At 34.7% G+C, this 15,726-nt stretch overlaps 1 protein-coding gene across 1 annotated transcript; it reads left to right on the top strand.

Annotated features, from left to right (window-relative positions):
• Window positions 1-6,899: 6,899 nt before the first annotated feature.
• Window positions 6,900-7,520, top strand: LOC127093740 (secreted RxLR effector protein 161-like). Its single transcript, XM_051032646.1, has one exon. The coding sequence runs from the start codon at window positions 6,900-6,902 to the stop codon at window positions 7,518-7,520; it is 621 nt and encodes a 206-aa protein (XP_050888603.1).
• Window positions 7,521-15,726: the final 8,206 nt, after the last annotated feature.

Below are 15,726 nucleotides of genomic sequence, written 5' to 3'. Positions count from 1 at the left end.
AAAATATCCATGAACCTGGCGTAATGCCGTTCATTCTCCCTTTTGGACGGAGCATGAGGATAAGGAAGGTTTTGGATAGGGGTAGCGCTCACTACCTCCTTTCCCTTTGCAACTCTAGCACTCTTCCATCTAGGCTTTTTCACTACCTCCCTTATTACCTCATCACTTGTATTTTTCCCCATCTCCACACCTTTTTCTTTTTCAACTTCACCATTATTTTTATTCTTTTCAACTTCTTCACCCTCACTCCACTCTCCTACTTCACCATCAACATTTTTCTCCAATATTTCCTCCTCAATTTCTTTCTCTTTCTCTCTTTGTTCACTCTCAACTCCTTTTTTATTCTCACTCCCCAACTCCCTCCCACTTCTCGTCATGATCGCCTTACAATGTGCATTAGGATTTGTTTGCGTGTTTGCCGAAAAGGAAGGACCGGTTTGTTGTTCCGCGAGTTGCTTGGCAAGTTGCCCAACTTGAGTCTCGAGATTTTTTATGGCCGCGTCATTGCTCTTTTGGTTAGCCATTGACATTTGCATGAATTGCGTCAATGTCTCTTCCAATTTAGAAGTTACGACCGGCGGTTGTTGAGGTTGAGGTTGATAAGGATTTTGGGGAGGGTTTTGACGGCTAGAAGAACCACCTCCATAACCTTGGTTATGATAATAGTTGCTTCTAGGTTGGAACCCTTGGTTCCCTTGGTAATGTTGTTGTTGATTTTGAGGGTGCGGTTGATAAGGTTGTTGTTGTTGTTGTGGTCTCGGTTGATAGTCCCGTTGATTGGCCATGTAGTTTACTTCGTCAAAACCGGGAGGTGGACAAAATCCGGTGTCATGTTCACCTTTACAAAGTTCACAACAAGCTATTTGTTTAGCTTTTGACGGTTCTCTTAACTCTTTGATTTGTTGCGTTAAGAGTTCCACTTGTTGTGAGATGAGCTTGTTTTGGGCAAGGATGGCATCGTTCGTCCCTAGCTCAAGCACTCCCGCCTTCTTCAAAGAATTTCCTCGACTTTGACTCTGAAGATCATTTAGAGCCATTCGATTTATAATGTTCGTGGCTTCTTCGGCACTTTTTGACAATAAAGAGCCACCCGAGGTAGCATCCAACAACGTTTTGCAGTTTGGTTGAAGTCCATTTCTGAAGATATGGATTTGAGTCATTTCATCAAATCCATGCCCTTTACATTTCCGAAGCATGGACTTGAATCTTTCCCACGCTTCATTTAATGATTCACTGGTTCCTTGTGAAAACACCGAGATGGCCGTCTTGGATTCCATGAATCGGTTATGGGAGAAAAATCTTTCGATGAATTTCTCTTCTAACACGTTCCAGACTGTCATTACGGCTGGTGTTTGATCTAGGTACCAATCCTTTGCTTTACCGAGCAAAGCGTGGGGGAATAATCGTCTGAACAACGGAAGCTCCTGAGCCTGATCCACTCCGGCAGCCAATGCTATCTCATAAAATTTTGTGAGAAAAGCAAATGGGTCTTCATGGTCCATTCCGGTGAATGGACTTCCATATAAAAGATTTAGAGTTCCCATTTTCATCTCAGCTTGCCTTCCGGTGTGGTTGGCAAACTGAGCGGTGTTCCTTGGACTATTGATGCATGGAGTAGAAATAGGTGGTGGTGGTTGTGGCTCCATGTTTGGTATGAATGGTGGTGGATTTGTGGTTGAAGAACTTTCTCTTTGCTCTTGAAGAACTGAACATTGTTAGTTGTAAATTTACGTGTCGGGTTTTTGTTATCGTATCCACAGGGATTGTAAGATATCACCGCCGTTCGATGGTTGTATTAATTCTAGCTCAATGTAACAATAAGGTTTTGGTTGGTTGTCACATTATCTTGCATAAAAAGGTAATAAATTGCGGTAAAAGTTATGGTTTGAATAAATGAGAAATATTGCCAAAGTTAGGGTTCGATGATCACTTTGCATGTATTTGTTCGGTCAACAATCTTATAAACTCCTTTAGATGATAAATTATTTCACAAGGTCCTCCCAATGTGTTTCTCTCGAACACCCATTGTGAGTTTTGCCATTTTGATCCATTGTTTCTCTCGAACACAATCTATCAAAATGACAACTTTTTAGTTCAACCTTATGGTGAACAAAATCATTCATTACTATCTCTAGCTAACAAACAAGATTGGATGAAAACCTAGGTCAAGAGTTGGTAAACATCTCTCGATCATAAACCAACACAAAGAGTTTTAAATAGAAACAAAGTTTTCATCATATATTCACCATTAAAGAGTTTACACATGAAGATCCTTACATTTACACACAAAGCTAGTAATCACCTACATCTAACCTTGACAAATGGAGGACTTAGCTACTCATTTTCATGGTAGCTTGGTCGGCAAGTTTCGGAAGAAGGTTGATCAACATCCAAGTCGGATAATCGATATTGGATGGGAATCCACCTTCTTTTTGTAGAAGATGGTTACAAGATGGAGAGAAATGAAAACTAGGGCATAAAAGCTCCCAAGAACAATGCTGGAAAATATCTCTAACAAAAGTACAAAAGTGGAAAAATGTTGTAAAAACTAGGTATGGTGCTCAAAAGTGGCACCTGCTACTTATAGAGTAGTACTGGGCTGTCATGCTCGCTAGGCGAGCAGAATGGCTCGCCTAGCGAGGGTCTAATTGTGGCACCAAAGGCACCTGCGCCCCGAGAAAACAGGGTCTGTTGAACTGTCATGTTCGCCTAGCGAACAAACCTTCGCCTAGCGAAGGACACGCTCCAACCTTCGCCCCAGCGAGGTTGAGAGGTTTTGCTACTGGAATGCTCGCTGGGGACTCGCTAGAGCTTCGCCTAGCGAGTGAGTGCTAGCTGCGCTTTTCACCAAAACTGAACAAACTCGCTACCACCTTCGCTATCAGCTCGCCTGGCGAATTTATTGACATTTTACTGGAGCTTTTCGCTGGGCGCTCGCCTAGCGAGCAGGCTTCGCCACAGCATTCGCCTAGCGAGCATGATGATGAATGCTTGTTTTTCTTTGGTTCCTTTGCCAACTTTCTTGTGTCTTAAATTTCAATTATTTCATGCCTTCTTCCTGCACAATAACACACAAATCAAAGGCACCAAGCTTGTTTATCAATGTAATGCATTTCATCTAAAACAAAGGTGATTTAGACAATTTAGCAAGGAAATAGAGTGAAAGATGCCCACATATGATAGCTCAAATAAGCACTTTTGGGCATCTAACAAACATAACCGTAATTGTTCATGTGTAATAACTGATTCTATTAATTTCTTCATATTTTAGTTCATTAGATAAAATAATTAGTAAAATGATACTATAGCATCATGATACAAATCACAACGATTGTAATGTCGTAGGGATGGAAATGGACATGGTACTATAATGTTAAAACGACATATGTAGTAATTCAAGTGTTGTAACCGCTTAACACGGGGGTATAGCCGCTCTCTCTCTCTCTCTCTCTCTCTCACACACACACACACACACACACACACACACACACACACACACACATACACATACACACACATACACTCACAAAATTTTCCTATTTCACTCTCCATATTATAAATTTCTCCACTATTATTCACTAACCTTGTGGTCCAAAGTTCCAACATTTGGCATCAAGAGTCTGGTCCTGATCCACAAACACCTAGTGTGCAACATAAATTTTGTTTCTAAGGAAATACTCCTTGCAAACCTATCTATCCTTGATGCGAAGAATTATGACAAATGGTGCAAGCAAATGAAAGTGGTGTTTGGCTACCAAGATGTTCTTGAAGTGATCAAGAACGAGGTGAATCCTCTTGTTGCTAGTGCAACAGATGCACAATAAGCAACCCATAAGTAAGATAAGAAGAAAGATTTCAAGGCGGTGTTTTTGACTCATCAATGTGTGGATGGTGACAACTTTGAGAAAGTTGGTGATTGCGAATTTTCGAAGCAAGTATGGGATATCTTACAAAAGTCCTATGCAGGGGCTGATAAGGCAAAGGTGATGAGGTTACAAACTCACTAGCGTCAACTTGAATTAATTCAAATGGAAGGAGATGAGATAATCAATGATTTCACAATGAGGATCACTAGGTTGGTGAATCAAGTGAAGTCATGCGAAGAAACAATCATGGAGCGGTGTGTTGTTACAAAAAATCTTGTGTTATTTAACACCAAGATTTAATGACGTAGTTGTAGCGATTGAGAAATCGAAGGATCTTACGACAATGAGCAAAGAGGAGCTGCAAAGCTCTCTTGAGGCTCATGAGCAAAGGATGGATAAGAGAAATTTTGATAAGGAAAAGGTGTATTGCTTTGCAAGCTCGTTTCAACGAGAAGGAGTGGAGATCAAAAGCAAAATGGTGCATGAAGAGTAAAGGAAATTTTCTGAATTTTGGTGAAAGAGTGTCCCAAAATTCCAAGAATTCGACTTGTAAAATGGGTGAGAGCAGCTTCAACAAAATGGTGGTCAAGGAAACTTTAGAGGTGAAAAGAAGAGGTTTGACAAAAGAAAGAAACAATAATTTAAGTGTCAAAGGTTCGGTCATTTTTCAAGAGAAAGCAATGCAAACAAGAAGCAACCTTAAGGGGATGCATCCAAGGTTGCAAGGAAAGAATTTGATGAGGAGAATACACTCTTGGTCATGATCACGGAAGAAGAATGCAGCAACAGCCAGCTGTGGGACAGTGGCAACAACAATTCTGGAGATGCTGCAAAATTGAGTTGTAACCGGTTACATCTATAGGAAAATGCCAAGATGAGTACGAAAGGAGTTTAATGCATAGAGGAATGGTACTTGGATTTGAGTTTTTATACTCATATGACGAGGAGGAAGGATTTTTTTGTTAAAATCAATCATTCCATGAAGAATAAAGTAAAGTTCACGAATGACACCACTCTAGAGGCCGATGGGATCAGTGATGTTTTGATCATGAGAAAGGACGATGGACATTCCTTGATCAAAGATGTATTGTACATTCCAGGAATCAAATGTATCCTTCTAAGTATTGGCCAATTTCTTGAGAAGGGGTACAAGATTCACATGGAAAACAAGGGGTTGCGCGTTATTGATGCAAAAGGAGCTTTGGCCCTTAAATCACCTATGGATGCCAATAGAACCTTTAAGGTTGAGCTGAAGGGTTTGGAGCATAGATGTATTGCTGCAACAGAAAGTAGAGAAGAGTGGATATGGTATTATTGTCTTAGGCACCTTAATTTTAGATGTCTCAAAGACTTGCAAAAGAATGAAATGGTAACGGGGGGGGGGGGGGGGGGGGGGGGGGCATCGATCAACATACCAGCTGAAATTTGTGAAGAATGTGTGCAAGTGAAGCAACATAAGGGTAAATTCAGCAAGGATTCAAATTGTAAAACCGAGAATCCCCTTGAGGTGGTGTATTCGAATGTGTGTGGACTGATGCAAGTAGATTCCATAGGTGGCAATAGATACTTTGTCATATTTATCGACAATTATAGTAGAAAGTTATGGACATAACTAATAAAGATAAATGATGAGGTATTTGAAGTGTTTAAGAAGTTCAAGTCCATGGTTGAGAGACAAAGTGGTCATAAACTCAAAGTGCTCAAAATAGATGATGGAGGTGAATATGTCTCAAATAACTTTGAGAGGTTTTGTGATCAATAAGGAATTATACATGAGGTAGTACCACCTTATACACCACAACAAAATGGTGTTGTTTAAAGGAAGAATCGATCGATCATTAACATGGTGAGAAACATGTTAAAGGGGAAGAACTTTCCTAAAGAGTTATAGGGAGAAGCGGTATCCACAAATTCCTATTTGTTGAATAGGTGTCCTACAAAGAAGCTTGAGAAAGTAACACCAAAGGAAGCATGGTTGGGATTCACACAGAATCTGAACCATTTGAGAGTTTTGCATTCCGTAGCATACCGACATGTTATGAGACAACTTAGAAAGAAGCTGGATGATAGTGGAGAAGTGATGATACTTGTAGGTATCACTCTACCTGTGGTTATAAGTTGTTTGATGCAGCTAAAAGGAGGGTTGTGATCAGCCGAGGCATCATTGTCGATGAAATCAAGGAGTTGCAGTAGCCTGTAACCGATATTACATAAAAGTTATAACCGGTTAAAACTTTGAAAATTCAGATTCTGCGGAAACTGAAGGAGCATAAACTCTTGTTGTTAAGGCCCGAATTGAAAAGAATGTTAGAAGATCACCAAGGCAAAAAGGTTTGCCTCAAGGAAAAGTTGGAACCTATATAAAAGAAAAATATTTTGGAGTTTATTGATTTATCGAATGGAATGAAGTCAATTGGTGTGAAATGGGTGTTCAAAGTGAAGGAAAATCTCAAGGGTGAAATAATCAAGCATAAGGCTCGATTGGTTGCTAAGGGATTTTTGCAAAGAGAAGGCATAAATTTTGAAGAGATATTTGCACCAGTGGCTAGAATTGAAACCATTGGGCTTGTTAGTGGTATTGCAAATAACACAACTAGCTCATTTACCAAATGGATGTTAAATCTGCATTTTTGAACTAACCGCTTAAAGAGGAGGCATATGTAGGACAACCCCCTGGTTTTGTTTTGAAGAAAGTGTTATATGGTTTGAAGCAAGATCCAAGGGCTTGGATCAAAAGAATAAACGGTTTCCTAAAGGAAGGTGGCTTCAAGAAATATGCATCCGAGCATGGAGTGTATGTGAAGACGAATAAGAGTGAAGGAGTGATTATCCTTTATCGATATGTAAACGACTTATTGGTAACGGGAAACAATGAAAGTGTATTTCTAAGTTCAAGGGTGAAATTATGAAAGAGTTTGAGATAACCGACCTTTGTCTCATGACATACTTCCTTGATATTGAGTTCCACAAGTCCAAAAGGGGCTGCTTATGCGCCAAAGAAGATGTGCTCTTGAGATATTGAAGAAGTTTGAAATGGAACATTGTAATGTTGCCATTACTCCAGTTGAACCAAGGTTACACTTGTCAAATAATGAAGATGAGAAAGATGTTGATCCAACTCAATATATAAGGTTGATTGGATCCTTGCATTATTTATGCAATACGCGATCAGACTTGGCGTTTAGTGTCAGTATTGTGAGTAGATTCACGGGGATACCGAAGGTGTCTCACTTGACAACATTCAAGAGGATTCTAAGATATGTCAAAGGTTTTGTTGGCCGCAGAATTCTCTTTCTAGCAGCGGATATGGACATAAAATGGAATTTTCTCGGTTTTACTGATTTCAATTGGTGGGGAGATAAAGATGACCGAAAGTCTACAACTGGATACATCTTTATGTTCGGTGGAACACCAATCTCATGGTGTTCGATGAAGGAGTTGGTAGTTGCACTCTCATCTTGTGAGGTCAAGTACATTGTCGCTTTGTTATGTGCATGCCAAGCCATGTGGGTTATGAATATATTGAAGGAGCTGGGCAGCAGTGATGGTGAGGCTGTTACACTCCTAGTTGATAATGTTTTCGCGATTAATCTTTCTAAGAATCCAATTGTAATGGGAGGAGCAAGCATATTGAGACGAGGTTTTAATTCTTGAGGGAACTTGTTAGTGAATTAAAATTAAGGTTACGATTGAGATATTGTAGAAATGAAGAGCAAGTGGATGATTTGTTGATTAAGGGAGTCACAAATAATGTGTTCAACAGATTGAAGATGAACATGAGAATGAAAGACTTGAAACACTTGGATTAAGGTGGTGTGTTAAAAGCATATGTAGTAAGTCAATATTTTGAAGTTTTAACCGATTAACCAAATGGTGTAACCGGTTACATATCCGTGTCTTGCATTTTTTATGTTATGTAATTGTTTGTTTTGGATCCCAATCATATTGTAATACTTGTATAAATGTGTTCGATGCATTCTCATCCAAGATTAATGCAATTATCATTCTCACCTTTAATTCTCTCTCTCTCTCTCTCTCTCTCTCTCTCTCTCTCTCTCTCTCTCTCTCTCTCTCTCTCTCTCTCTCTCTTAAATTTCCTCTTTCACTCCCCACATTCCCACTATTATTCACCAACCTTGTGGTCCAAAGTTCCAACATATAGTATTCGTCTTCGAACCCACAATTTTTAAAAAAAAATACTCGTACTCGAGTCCATACCCATGTGAGCACCAATCTTTGTATCTGTACTCGTATCCTATAGATACCTAAGTATCCATATACATACCTCTTTATCCATATTTATAATAAAAAATGATCGATCAATTATAATTTATAATGTCAGTTTAATTTTTTTAACAACATTTACAAAAAATTTAGGATGTTATTGTTGAGTTAAGAAATAAACAAACATTTATATTAAAGTGCATAGAAATTTAAAATTTAATAGTGATTCATTTTATAAAATTGTTAGATTAACCGGTGTATATAATAATGAAAATAAAAATATATAAATATATACTGTATGGTGATCTGTGCATTTTCATGCATATTCTTTCACTATTATGTTGCAACAATTCTAGAGTGTCTTTTGTTATTTCTACTATTTTAGCGTGTTTTCTTAGTATAGTTTATTGTTACAGTTATTTTAATTTCGTATGGTATTTTCTTAATAAACAACTATTTATATCTCTCGCTACGTAGGTCATAACTTGGGTTATGTGAATCAAATTGACGCATTATAATAGGCGTTGGAAAGCTGAGAGGATAAGCTAAAAGTTTTATGTTGTAGTCAAAAGCATATTCAAAGTGTAGAAGACTCGAATAAATCGTTTCAGTTTCAGACTTCAGAAATTAATTAGTTTTGGGTCGGTTTTGGGCAAATTTTTATGTTTTCTGACCTGGTTAGAATTAGAATCCTAAAGCAGACGTGGTAATGTTCATTCATGAATTCACTATTTACAAAATTCCTTACTTTATACAATTTTCATAGAGAACTAATCTAGAAGGCAAATTATGTTGATTACAGATTCAACCGCTTTGAGGCTATTTTAATTTGAATTCAATTTCGATTTCTCTTCAATTCTACCTATGAATTTATTTGCTTAATCTGATTGTTTTCGTTTGCTTAATTCGATTGTTGCTCATATGATACAATAGATTAAATTCGATTGCATGCATGTTTTTAATTTTAATCTCGTGTTAACTTGACTTATTCGTTAGCTTCGCCTAATCTTTATATCGTCATGCTTAATACGGTAAATAGGAACATAATTTCCATGATATTGATAGCACTTGTCTAATTGATCTCATAATCGAATAGAATCGAAGCCGCTTAGGGGATTGGATTAAAAGTAGGATTATCCGTTTTAGCTTATTCGTAATTTTTTTTTACTATTTTATCATTCGAAACCTAAACTTTAAAACCCCATCATTTTCAATCAGTAAAATTCAATACAAGAGTCATTGTGATACGACATTCGAGTGTCGCTTTCTTATACTACAGTTTTTCAATTACAATTTGTGTGGGTATGAGACAGACTGGATAATAATAAGATATTTGTACCAATATTCATACTTATTTGTTTTAGTGAATAATTGTCTGTATTGATACTTATTTTGTCGAATTTTATACTACCACTTTTACATAAACCTAATGGATTGATACAATTGTCATCCCTATAATATAATGAACATAAGAGCAAAGAACCTAAAGAACCAATCACATATGAACATGCAAGCAAAATATCGTGGAAGACCGGCAAACAAGAAGGTCATGCTATTTGGATTTGTAGCATTTCGAAAGTAGTTTTGTATAGGTGATCACAATAAATAACATATTCAATGGATTTATTCACCAAAACAAAAATATTCGGTGGATTCATAGAGAATAAATGACAAGGTGTAGCATCAAATAATACCCTAATATTCTCAATATTTCAATATTGCCTTATAAAGTCACTGAGTTGTAGGCATGTGATGTGACAAAGAGGACAATGAATTGAGATTGTGAGTATAGTTGAAGCATTAAAGAATCACTAATAAATTTCACATTGAATAAAAATACAAATGTTAGGTCCGTAAACTCGAATTCAACTTGGAAAAATCAATATTAGTTACTAAAACTCGAATTTTGGCAATCACTTTATCTACAAACCAAAATAAAAATATCAGGGTTTGAATAAAAATATAAATAAGTTAGTTATAAATTTTTTTTATCCATATAACATACTTTTTAAAATAAATATTTTAAGTAATTCATCATCCCACATATTTTTTAAACTAATTTATTTTTAAATTAAAAAAAATCAAAAAGAATACGTTAATTCAACTGACAATAGTGTATAACAAATAAGAGGTGACGTATATCTTATTGAGAATAGTATATAAATACGAAGGATAGATATTATATTTTCTCTCTTGTGTATTTGTAAATTAAATTAATGTCTCGTATTGTATATTATCCGTCGTTGGATTGAGATCTCATGTTAAGAATTATTTTTAAAAAAAATTGATTGGTTGGGTAAATTTTTTTTAAAGTTTTAGTTGATGTGGTGTTCAAATTATCGATTCAATTGCTCTTAATTCATATTGTTAGGCACATGAAATTATTTGAGTAGCTACATGATCGATTGGAAGCGATACCTAAGATTTTAAATTGTTAGGCACACGAAACTTCAAGGAGAAGAAATGAAATGAATTTTAAAAAAGAAGCTACTTTTACAAAAGAAACAACTTTTAAAATCTTATAATAACATTCTTTTGTAGTTGAACAACTCATTAAAGTGATTCGCTTTTGAAAGGGTGGTTAGTGGCTACGCATGATTGCTTGTTTATACAACGAAGCATAAAAAAAATAGGAATATATTCGTATATAATATAATGTGGCCTTTAATTTATCACTTGTTTTCTACTACCACACCACGGTGTAATGAAGCTTCGGTTTTCACCTCAAGTCTTCATCATATTATTTTTTTAGTTTTAAATATATATTTTTTTAAAAAAATATTAATATATTGAATAACCCATATTTTAAAAAAAATTGGAAGAAAAATATGACAAAACAATCAATTTTTGAACCTCAAATTTCACATAAAACATTCTTACATTCAAATAACTAAATCATAAAACAAGAACATTTTTTGTTTATGTGAAGCAAATGCCTATGAATATTACAGTACTTTTGAAAATATCTCTATTTTATTTTTCAATGATTTTTTTTAATTATTTATGTGGAACACAACACCTGTCTATGAAGAATTCTTTTAGACAAAACAAAAGCCAAATTATGAAAGTGGGGTAATTCTTTATCTTTTGCGTTGTTTCAAACGTTAGGCTTACATTGGAAATGACACCACGCCTGTCCTTGTTGCTCAACTCTTTACACGGCTTAGGACTTGTTTGTTAAGGGGTACAGTAATATTTACTTTTGTTAAAGGTAAAGTTTAATAAATACTGTACTAGTCTTAATGTACTTTTGCACTTTTATTTTAAAAAATAAAATGAAATTTGAAAAATAAGTTTTTTTCAATTTTTTTTTCTGAACTTTGATTTTTTTTCTTATTTTGAAGTCGATTTTGTTTATAAGTAAAAAATTTAAACATAAATAGTGTTTCTGTTTTAAAAAAATGAAAGAATCAAAACTTTGTTGCTCTTAAATAAATAAATAAAATATATATTTTAGCATAAATAGTGTTTTTGTTTCAAAATGAACATATAAAATTATTTAAAATGAACGACATGTTTTTTAAGAAAATATTTCAACTAAAAAGCTTTAAAAATATTTTAAGAAATTATTAGATTGTTCTAATTTTTTAGACTTTTTATACAAAAATGTTTAAAAAATAAGATTTTTCAGTTCGATAAAAATATGATGTTTTTGAAAACTTTAGCGTATTTGGTGTAAAAAAATTTAAGTCATTACTTTTAGAAAAAGATTAAATATAATTTTTTTGACTTATAAGTATATTGTGAAGAAATAAAATTGAAATAATTTTAAATTTTTAAAATGATTGAATTATAATATTATATGTATGATTTAAAATGATTTTAAGGTATTTAATTATTCTAAAATATAATTAATTATGCCTTTAAAACTAATTGTACTTCAAATTGATAACTTTAAATTATATTATTTTTACATTAAATTTTCCGATTCAACTCAATGTTACATTAAATTTTTTTAATGTTAATTATTTTCCATTCAAGTCACTTTTAACTCAATCAATTTTTTCCCTTGAGACTCTAAATAGAGAGGCTCGTTGAACAATACCTAAATTGATTAGCTTTCGGTGAGAAATGGCAGGCACACAATTTATCCCATAAAAAAAGTGGTGAGGTACAATTTCAAAGCACTTTTAAGAGGACAATTCAACAAAAAAAAAAAGGCCAGGGTCACTTGCTCATTCAATTCTATTCTGATAAACGTAAACCAAACGATTCCTAATACTGCCAAATAAGGGTTTGTGTGTGAATAGCGTCATCCATTAGGAAATTAATAGCAACCATTAAAAATTACTACTACCACACGGTTTTTTAAAAACGGTCGCGGCACGGATGTGTAAAATTTTTCGCAATTTGGGTTAGTTCAGGTGTCATAACACTGATAGTAAGTAATAATCGTGGTGTGAATAGACTGATTTCACGGTCTGCTAAAACCCTACGACACTAACAGCCAATTATATACTATATTTCACAACTTTGCAAAAATAAATGTATTGTAATACTAGTTCGTTCTATTTCTGGGCTAAAACAATTAATATTTTTAAAAGCTCTTGACGCAAACTAATTATGCTATATTAATTTAATAAAAACCATTGCTATTATTGAAAATATAGCAATTTCAAATCTAACCGCAACTTTCATAATAGGTTGATGAAATTTAGAGTCGTTGTATCTACTATTATTACTATATTACTACGGGGGAGACTGGGAAATTTAGACGCAAAAAGGTTTAGGCTAAAACCAAAGTTTCAATAGTTCAATTTCGTTTCCACAATTAGCTAAATGGAAATTGACCAAGTCGAAGCATTCTCCCTATAGAATCGGCTTCGGAAGGGAAAATCAATTGCTACAAACATTTAAGCGACATTCACAAAAGAATCGAGAAAAATGATATGCAAAAAAAGTAAAACGAAGCTAAATAAAACTAGATTAACAAGAACGAGCTTAAATATAGAAGAAATCCATTATTATGTACCAGAAACAATGATAACAACCATAATACTCTTCAAATCACAAAAAAAATAAGCAACCAGATCCAGAAATCAACATCCGTAATCTCTACATGCTGCGAAAGAAATAAACGAGAGATAGAGAGTTTTATATACTACTAGTCTAGTCAAGTCTCATCCTCTACTAAAAAAACCACACAAGTAAAAGTAAATTCATCCGCAATAAAGTATAATACGCTCAGATCCGGAGAGTAGATCCAAAAGCAAAAGCAACAACGGCGGCAACAACACCTGCAACGAGCGATGGTGAAAGAGCGGTTGCTAGAGATGCAGGACTAGGAGCTGGAGCCTCGGCAGCGGCGGCGCCGGAAATGATGGAGACGAGTGTCACCATTATTGCAAGAACGATCATTTTTGTGGAAGCCATTGGTGCTAGTAGTGTTTAGGTTTTGATTTTCTTCTTTAGGGTTTTGATTTGAAGGAATTGAAATGAAGAAGTGTGATGAGAAAGGGAGGATTTATATAGAAGGCGAGAGGGGAAGTTACGGGCAGGTTGGGTAGCTGCCCGAATTACAGACTGGCGATAGGTTATATGCCAGCTGGATGAAGTTCTGTTGTGTCTCCTCAACAGATTCAGATATCACATGACTCGTTTTTTCAATAATGGATCACGCGCCAAGTCGCGCGTATACGTCGCGCGTATACTTCTCTCTCACACATGAGTTATTTATATATTTATATATTTTGCGGTTCCATTAAGAATATAAAATAAAAATGATTTTATTGAAGAATATTTGTTATTAAGAGTTTAATTGACCGTCCTAATAATACAACAATTGTAACAAAAAGAATATGAAAAAAAATATAGAAACTAAAGAAATAAAGTGATAGAAATGTGTCTTAGTTTTATGTAAAAATATTTGATACAAAATTGTGGGTTTAAATCCGTAATATCTTACTTGTTTATTTTTAAAAAGATGAATTTTAACTATCAAATTATTTATAAAAAATAAAATTAATTTAAATCTTTTTAGTACTAGTGTTTATAATATTTTTTATTGCTGTGTATTTTTTAGCGCGTACGGATTAAAAGGTAAAAAAAATTAATTGACAATTTTAAAAGTTCTCTCTTATTGGGCAGAAGTTATTTGAGGAGAATGCAATATTGGTGTTAGCAGTAATCACGCCACGGCTTGACTAATTAAGCATTAATCAAGCTACTAATGGAAATTATGCATTGGAGTGGGGACCACGGAATGGGAGGTTATAATAGGACGAATACTGCGCTAACGCGTGTACTAAGATATTTTACGTGTATTCCCGAACCTTCTCTTTTGGGATGGTTGGTAAAGTAATGAAGAAAGTGAGAAATTGAGAAAACGAAATCCTCTTACGGCATTTGTTAAAGATAAAAAAAATATAGTTTTTTTAATAATTTATAATTTTAAATGTATTTTTGATTTTTTAATATTTAAATGTTTTTAATTTTTTTTTAGTCTTATATTTTAAAATTTAAAATTTTCCCTTCAATTTATTTTTTTTATAGATTTTTTATCTCCTCCACATTCTTAGATATGAGAACTATCATTAAAAAAATATTTTTTTAATGATTTTACAGTAATGATTAAAATAATATAGTAATTAATATTTTTCATTATAAATTAATAATATTAATTATATTATTTTATAATTAATAAATTTAGAAATTAATTAATTAAATGTTTTAAAGAAAACTTACGAGTCTAAGCTACGTCTTTGCAATATCTATTTAACCCATAGACATTATTTTTTACTATTTGACTAAGATATAAAACACTTAAAGTATTTTTTTCGATCAAAAAGTACAAATGTGTGTGTTTTTCCTATAAAGATAAGAGAGATTTGGAGATCTTAGTAAGCGCATAACACGTTTTTGATGGTAAAGTCTTCCTAACGGCAACAAAAAATCTTGTATGATGGTGTTTTTAGGTAGTTTAAGGGATCAAATCAAGTGGGGGTGTGTCATACCCCAAAATTTGCCCATTAATCTTGCAAAATATTTCTCGAAGCACTCTAACTTATTCTGCAAGGCACTGACCTTAAAGGAACAAAAGCCCAGCTCACAACAGACCCAATCCAGAAAAAGGCCCAAACTAGCTTGCTCGCTAGGCGAGCAACTCCTTCGCTTAGCGAAGCCTGTGATATATCAGAATTTTCGGGCTTCGTTCTGAGCCCATTAGGTCACCACAATCACTATAAATACCGACACTTCAGTCACGAAAATACACAGACGAAGACGGACAGAAACCCCGGCATAGAAACCCTGGAGACTAACTCAGAGAATTCCGAGTAAAGAAACCCTGAAGGCCGCTCATCCGCACCGAAGTTACCTCCGCCCCAACTCCATCCGATACCAAGAGTGGTCAGTCCCTTCAACATCGCAGCTCAGTTGCAAACAGGTTTGCGCATCACTACTGTTTTATGCTTTTAATCGGTAATCTCTACATACATAAAGCATCATGATCAAATTTTCGGATATGTAATTTGATTTCACATGTGAATTTAAGTATGTCTGAATATCCTGAATGTTTGTCCATGCTATTCCTGTAATTAAATGCCATAAAGTTCAGGGTTCCGGAGATCATGCTGCTATCAAACTCAAAACCCGTAGCCGCTCGCTAGCACATCGCTAAGCGAGCCTGTAGCGAGCA

Source organism: Lathyrus oleraceus, chromosome 6 (genome assembly GCF_024323335.1).
Source record: "Lathyrus oleraceus cultivar Zhongwan6 chromosome 6, CAAS_Psat_ZW6_1.0, whole genome shotgun sequence".
Classification (NCBI taxonomy): Eukaryota; Viridiplantae; Streptophyta; class Magnoliopsida; order Fabales; family Fabaceae; genus Lathyrus; species Lathyrus oleraceus.
Note: the sequence above shows the minus strand (reverse complement) of the source record. Positions and strands in the feature narration are given on the sequence as shown.

Coding starts and splice junctions, on each gene's coding strand:
- LOC127093740 (XM_051032646.1), top strand. CDS start 6,900: ATGGAACATTGTAATGTTGCCATTACTCCAGTTGAACCAAGGTTACAC.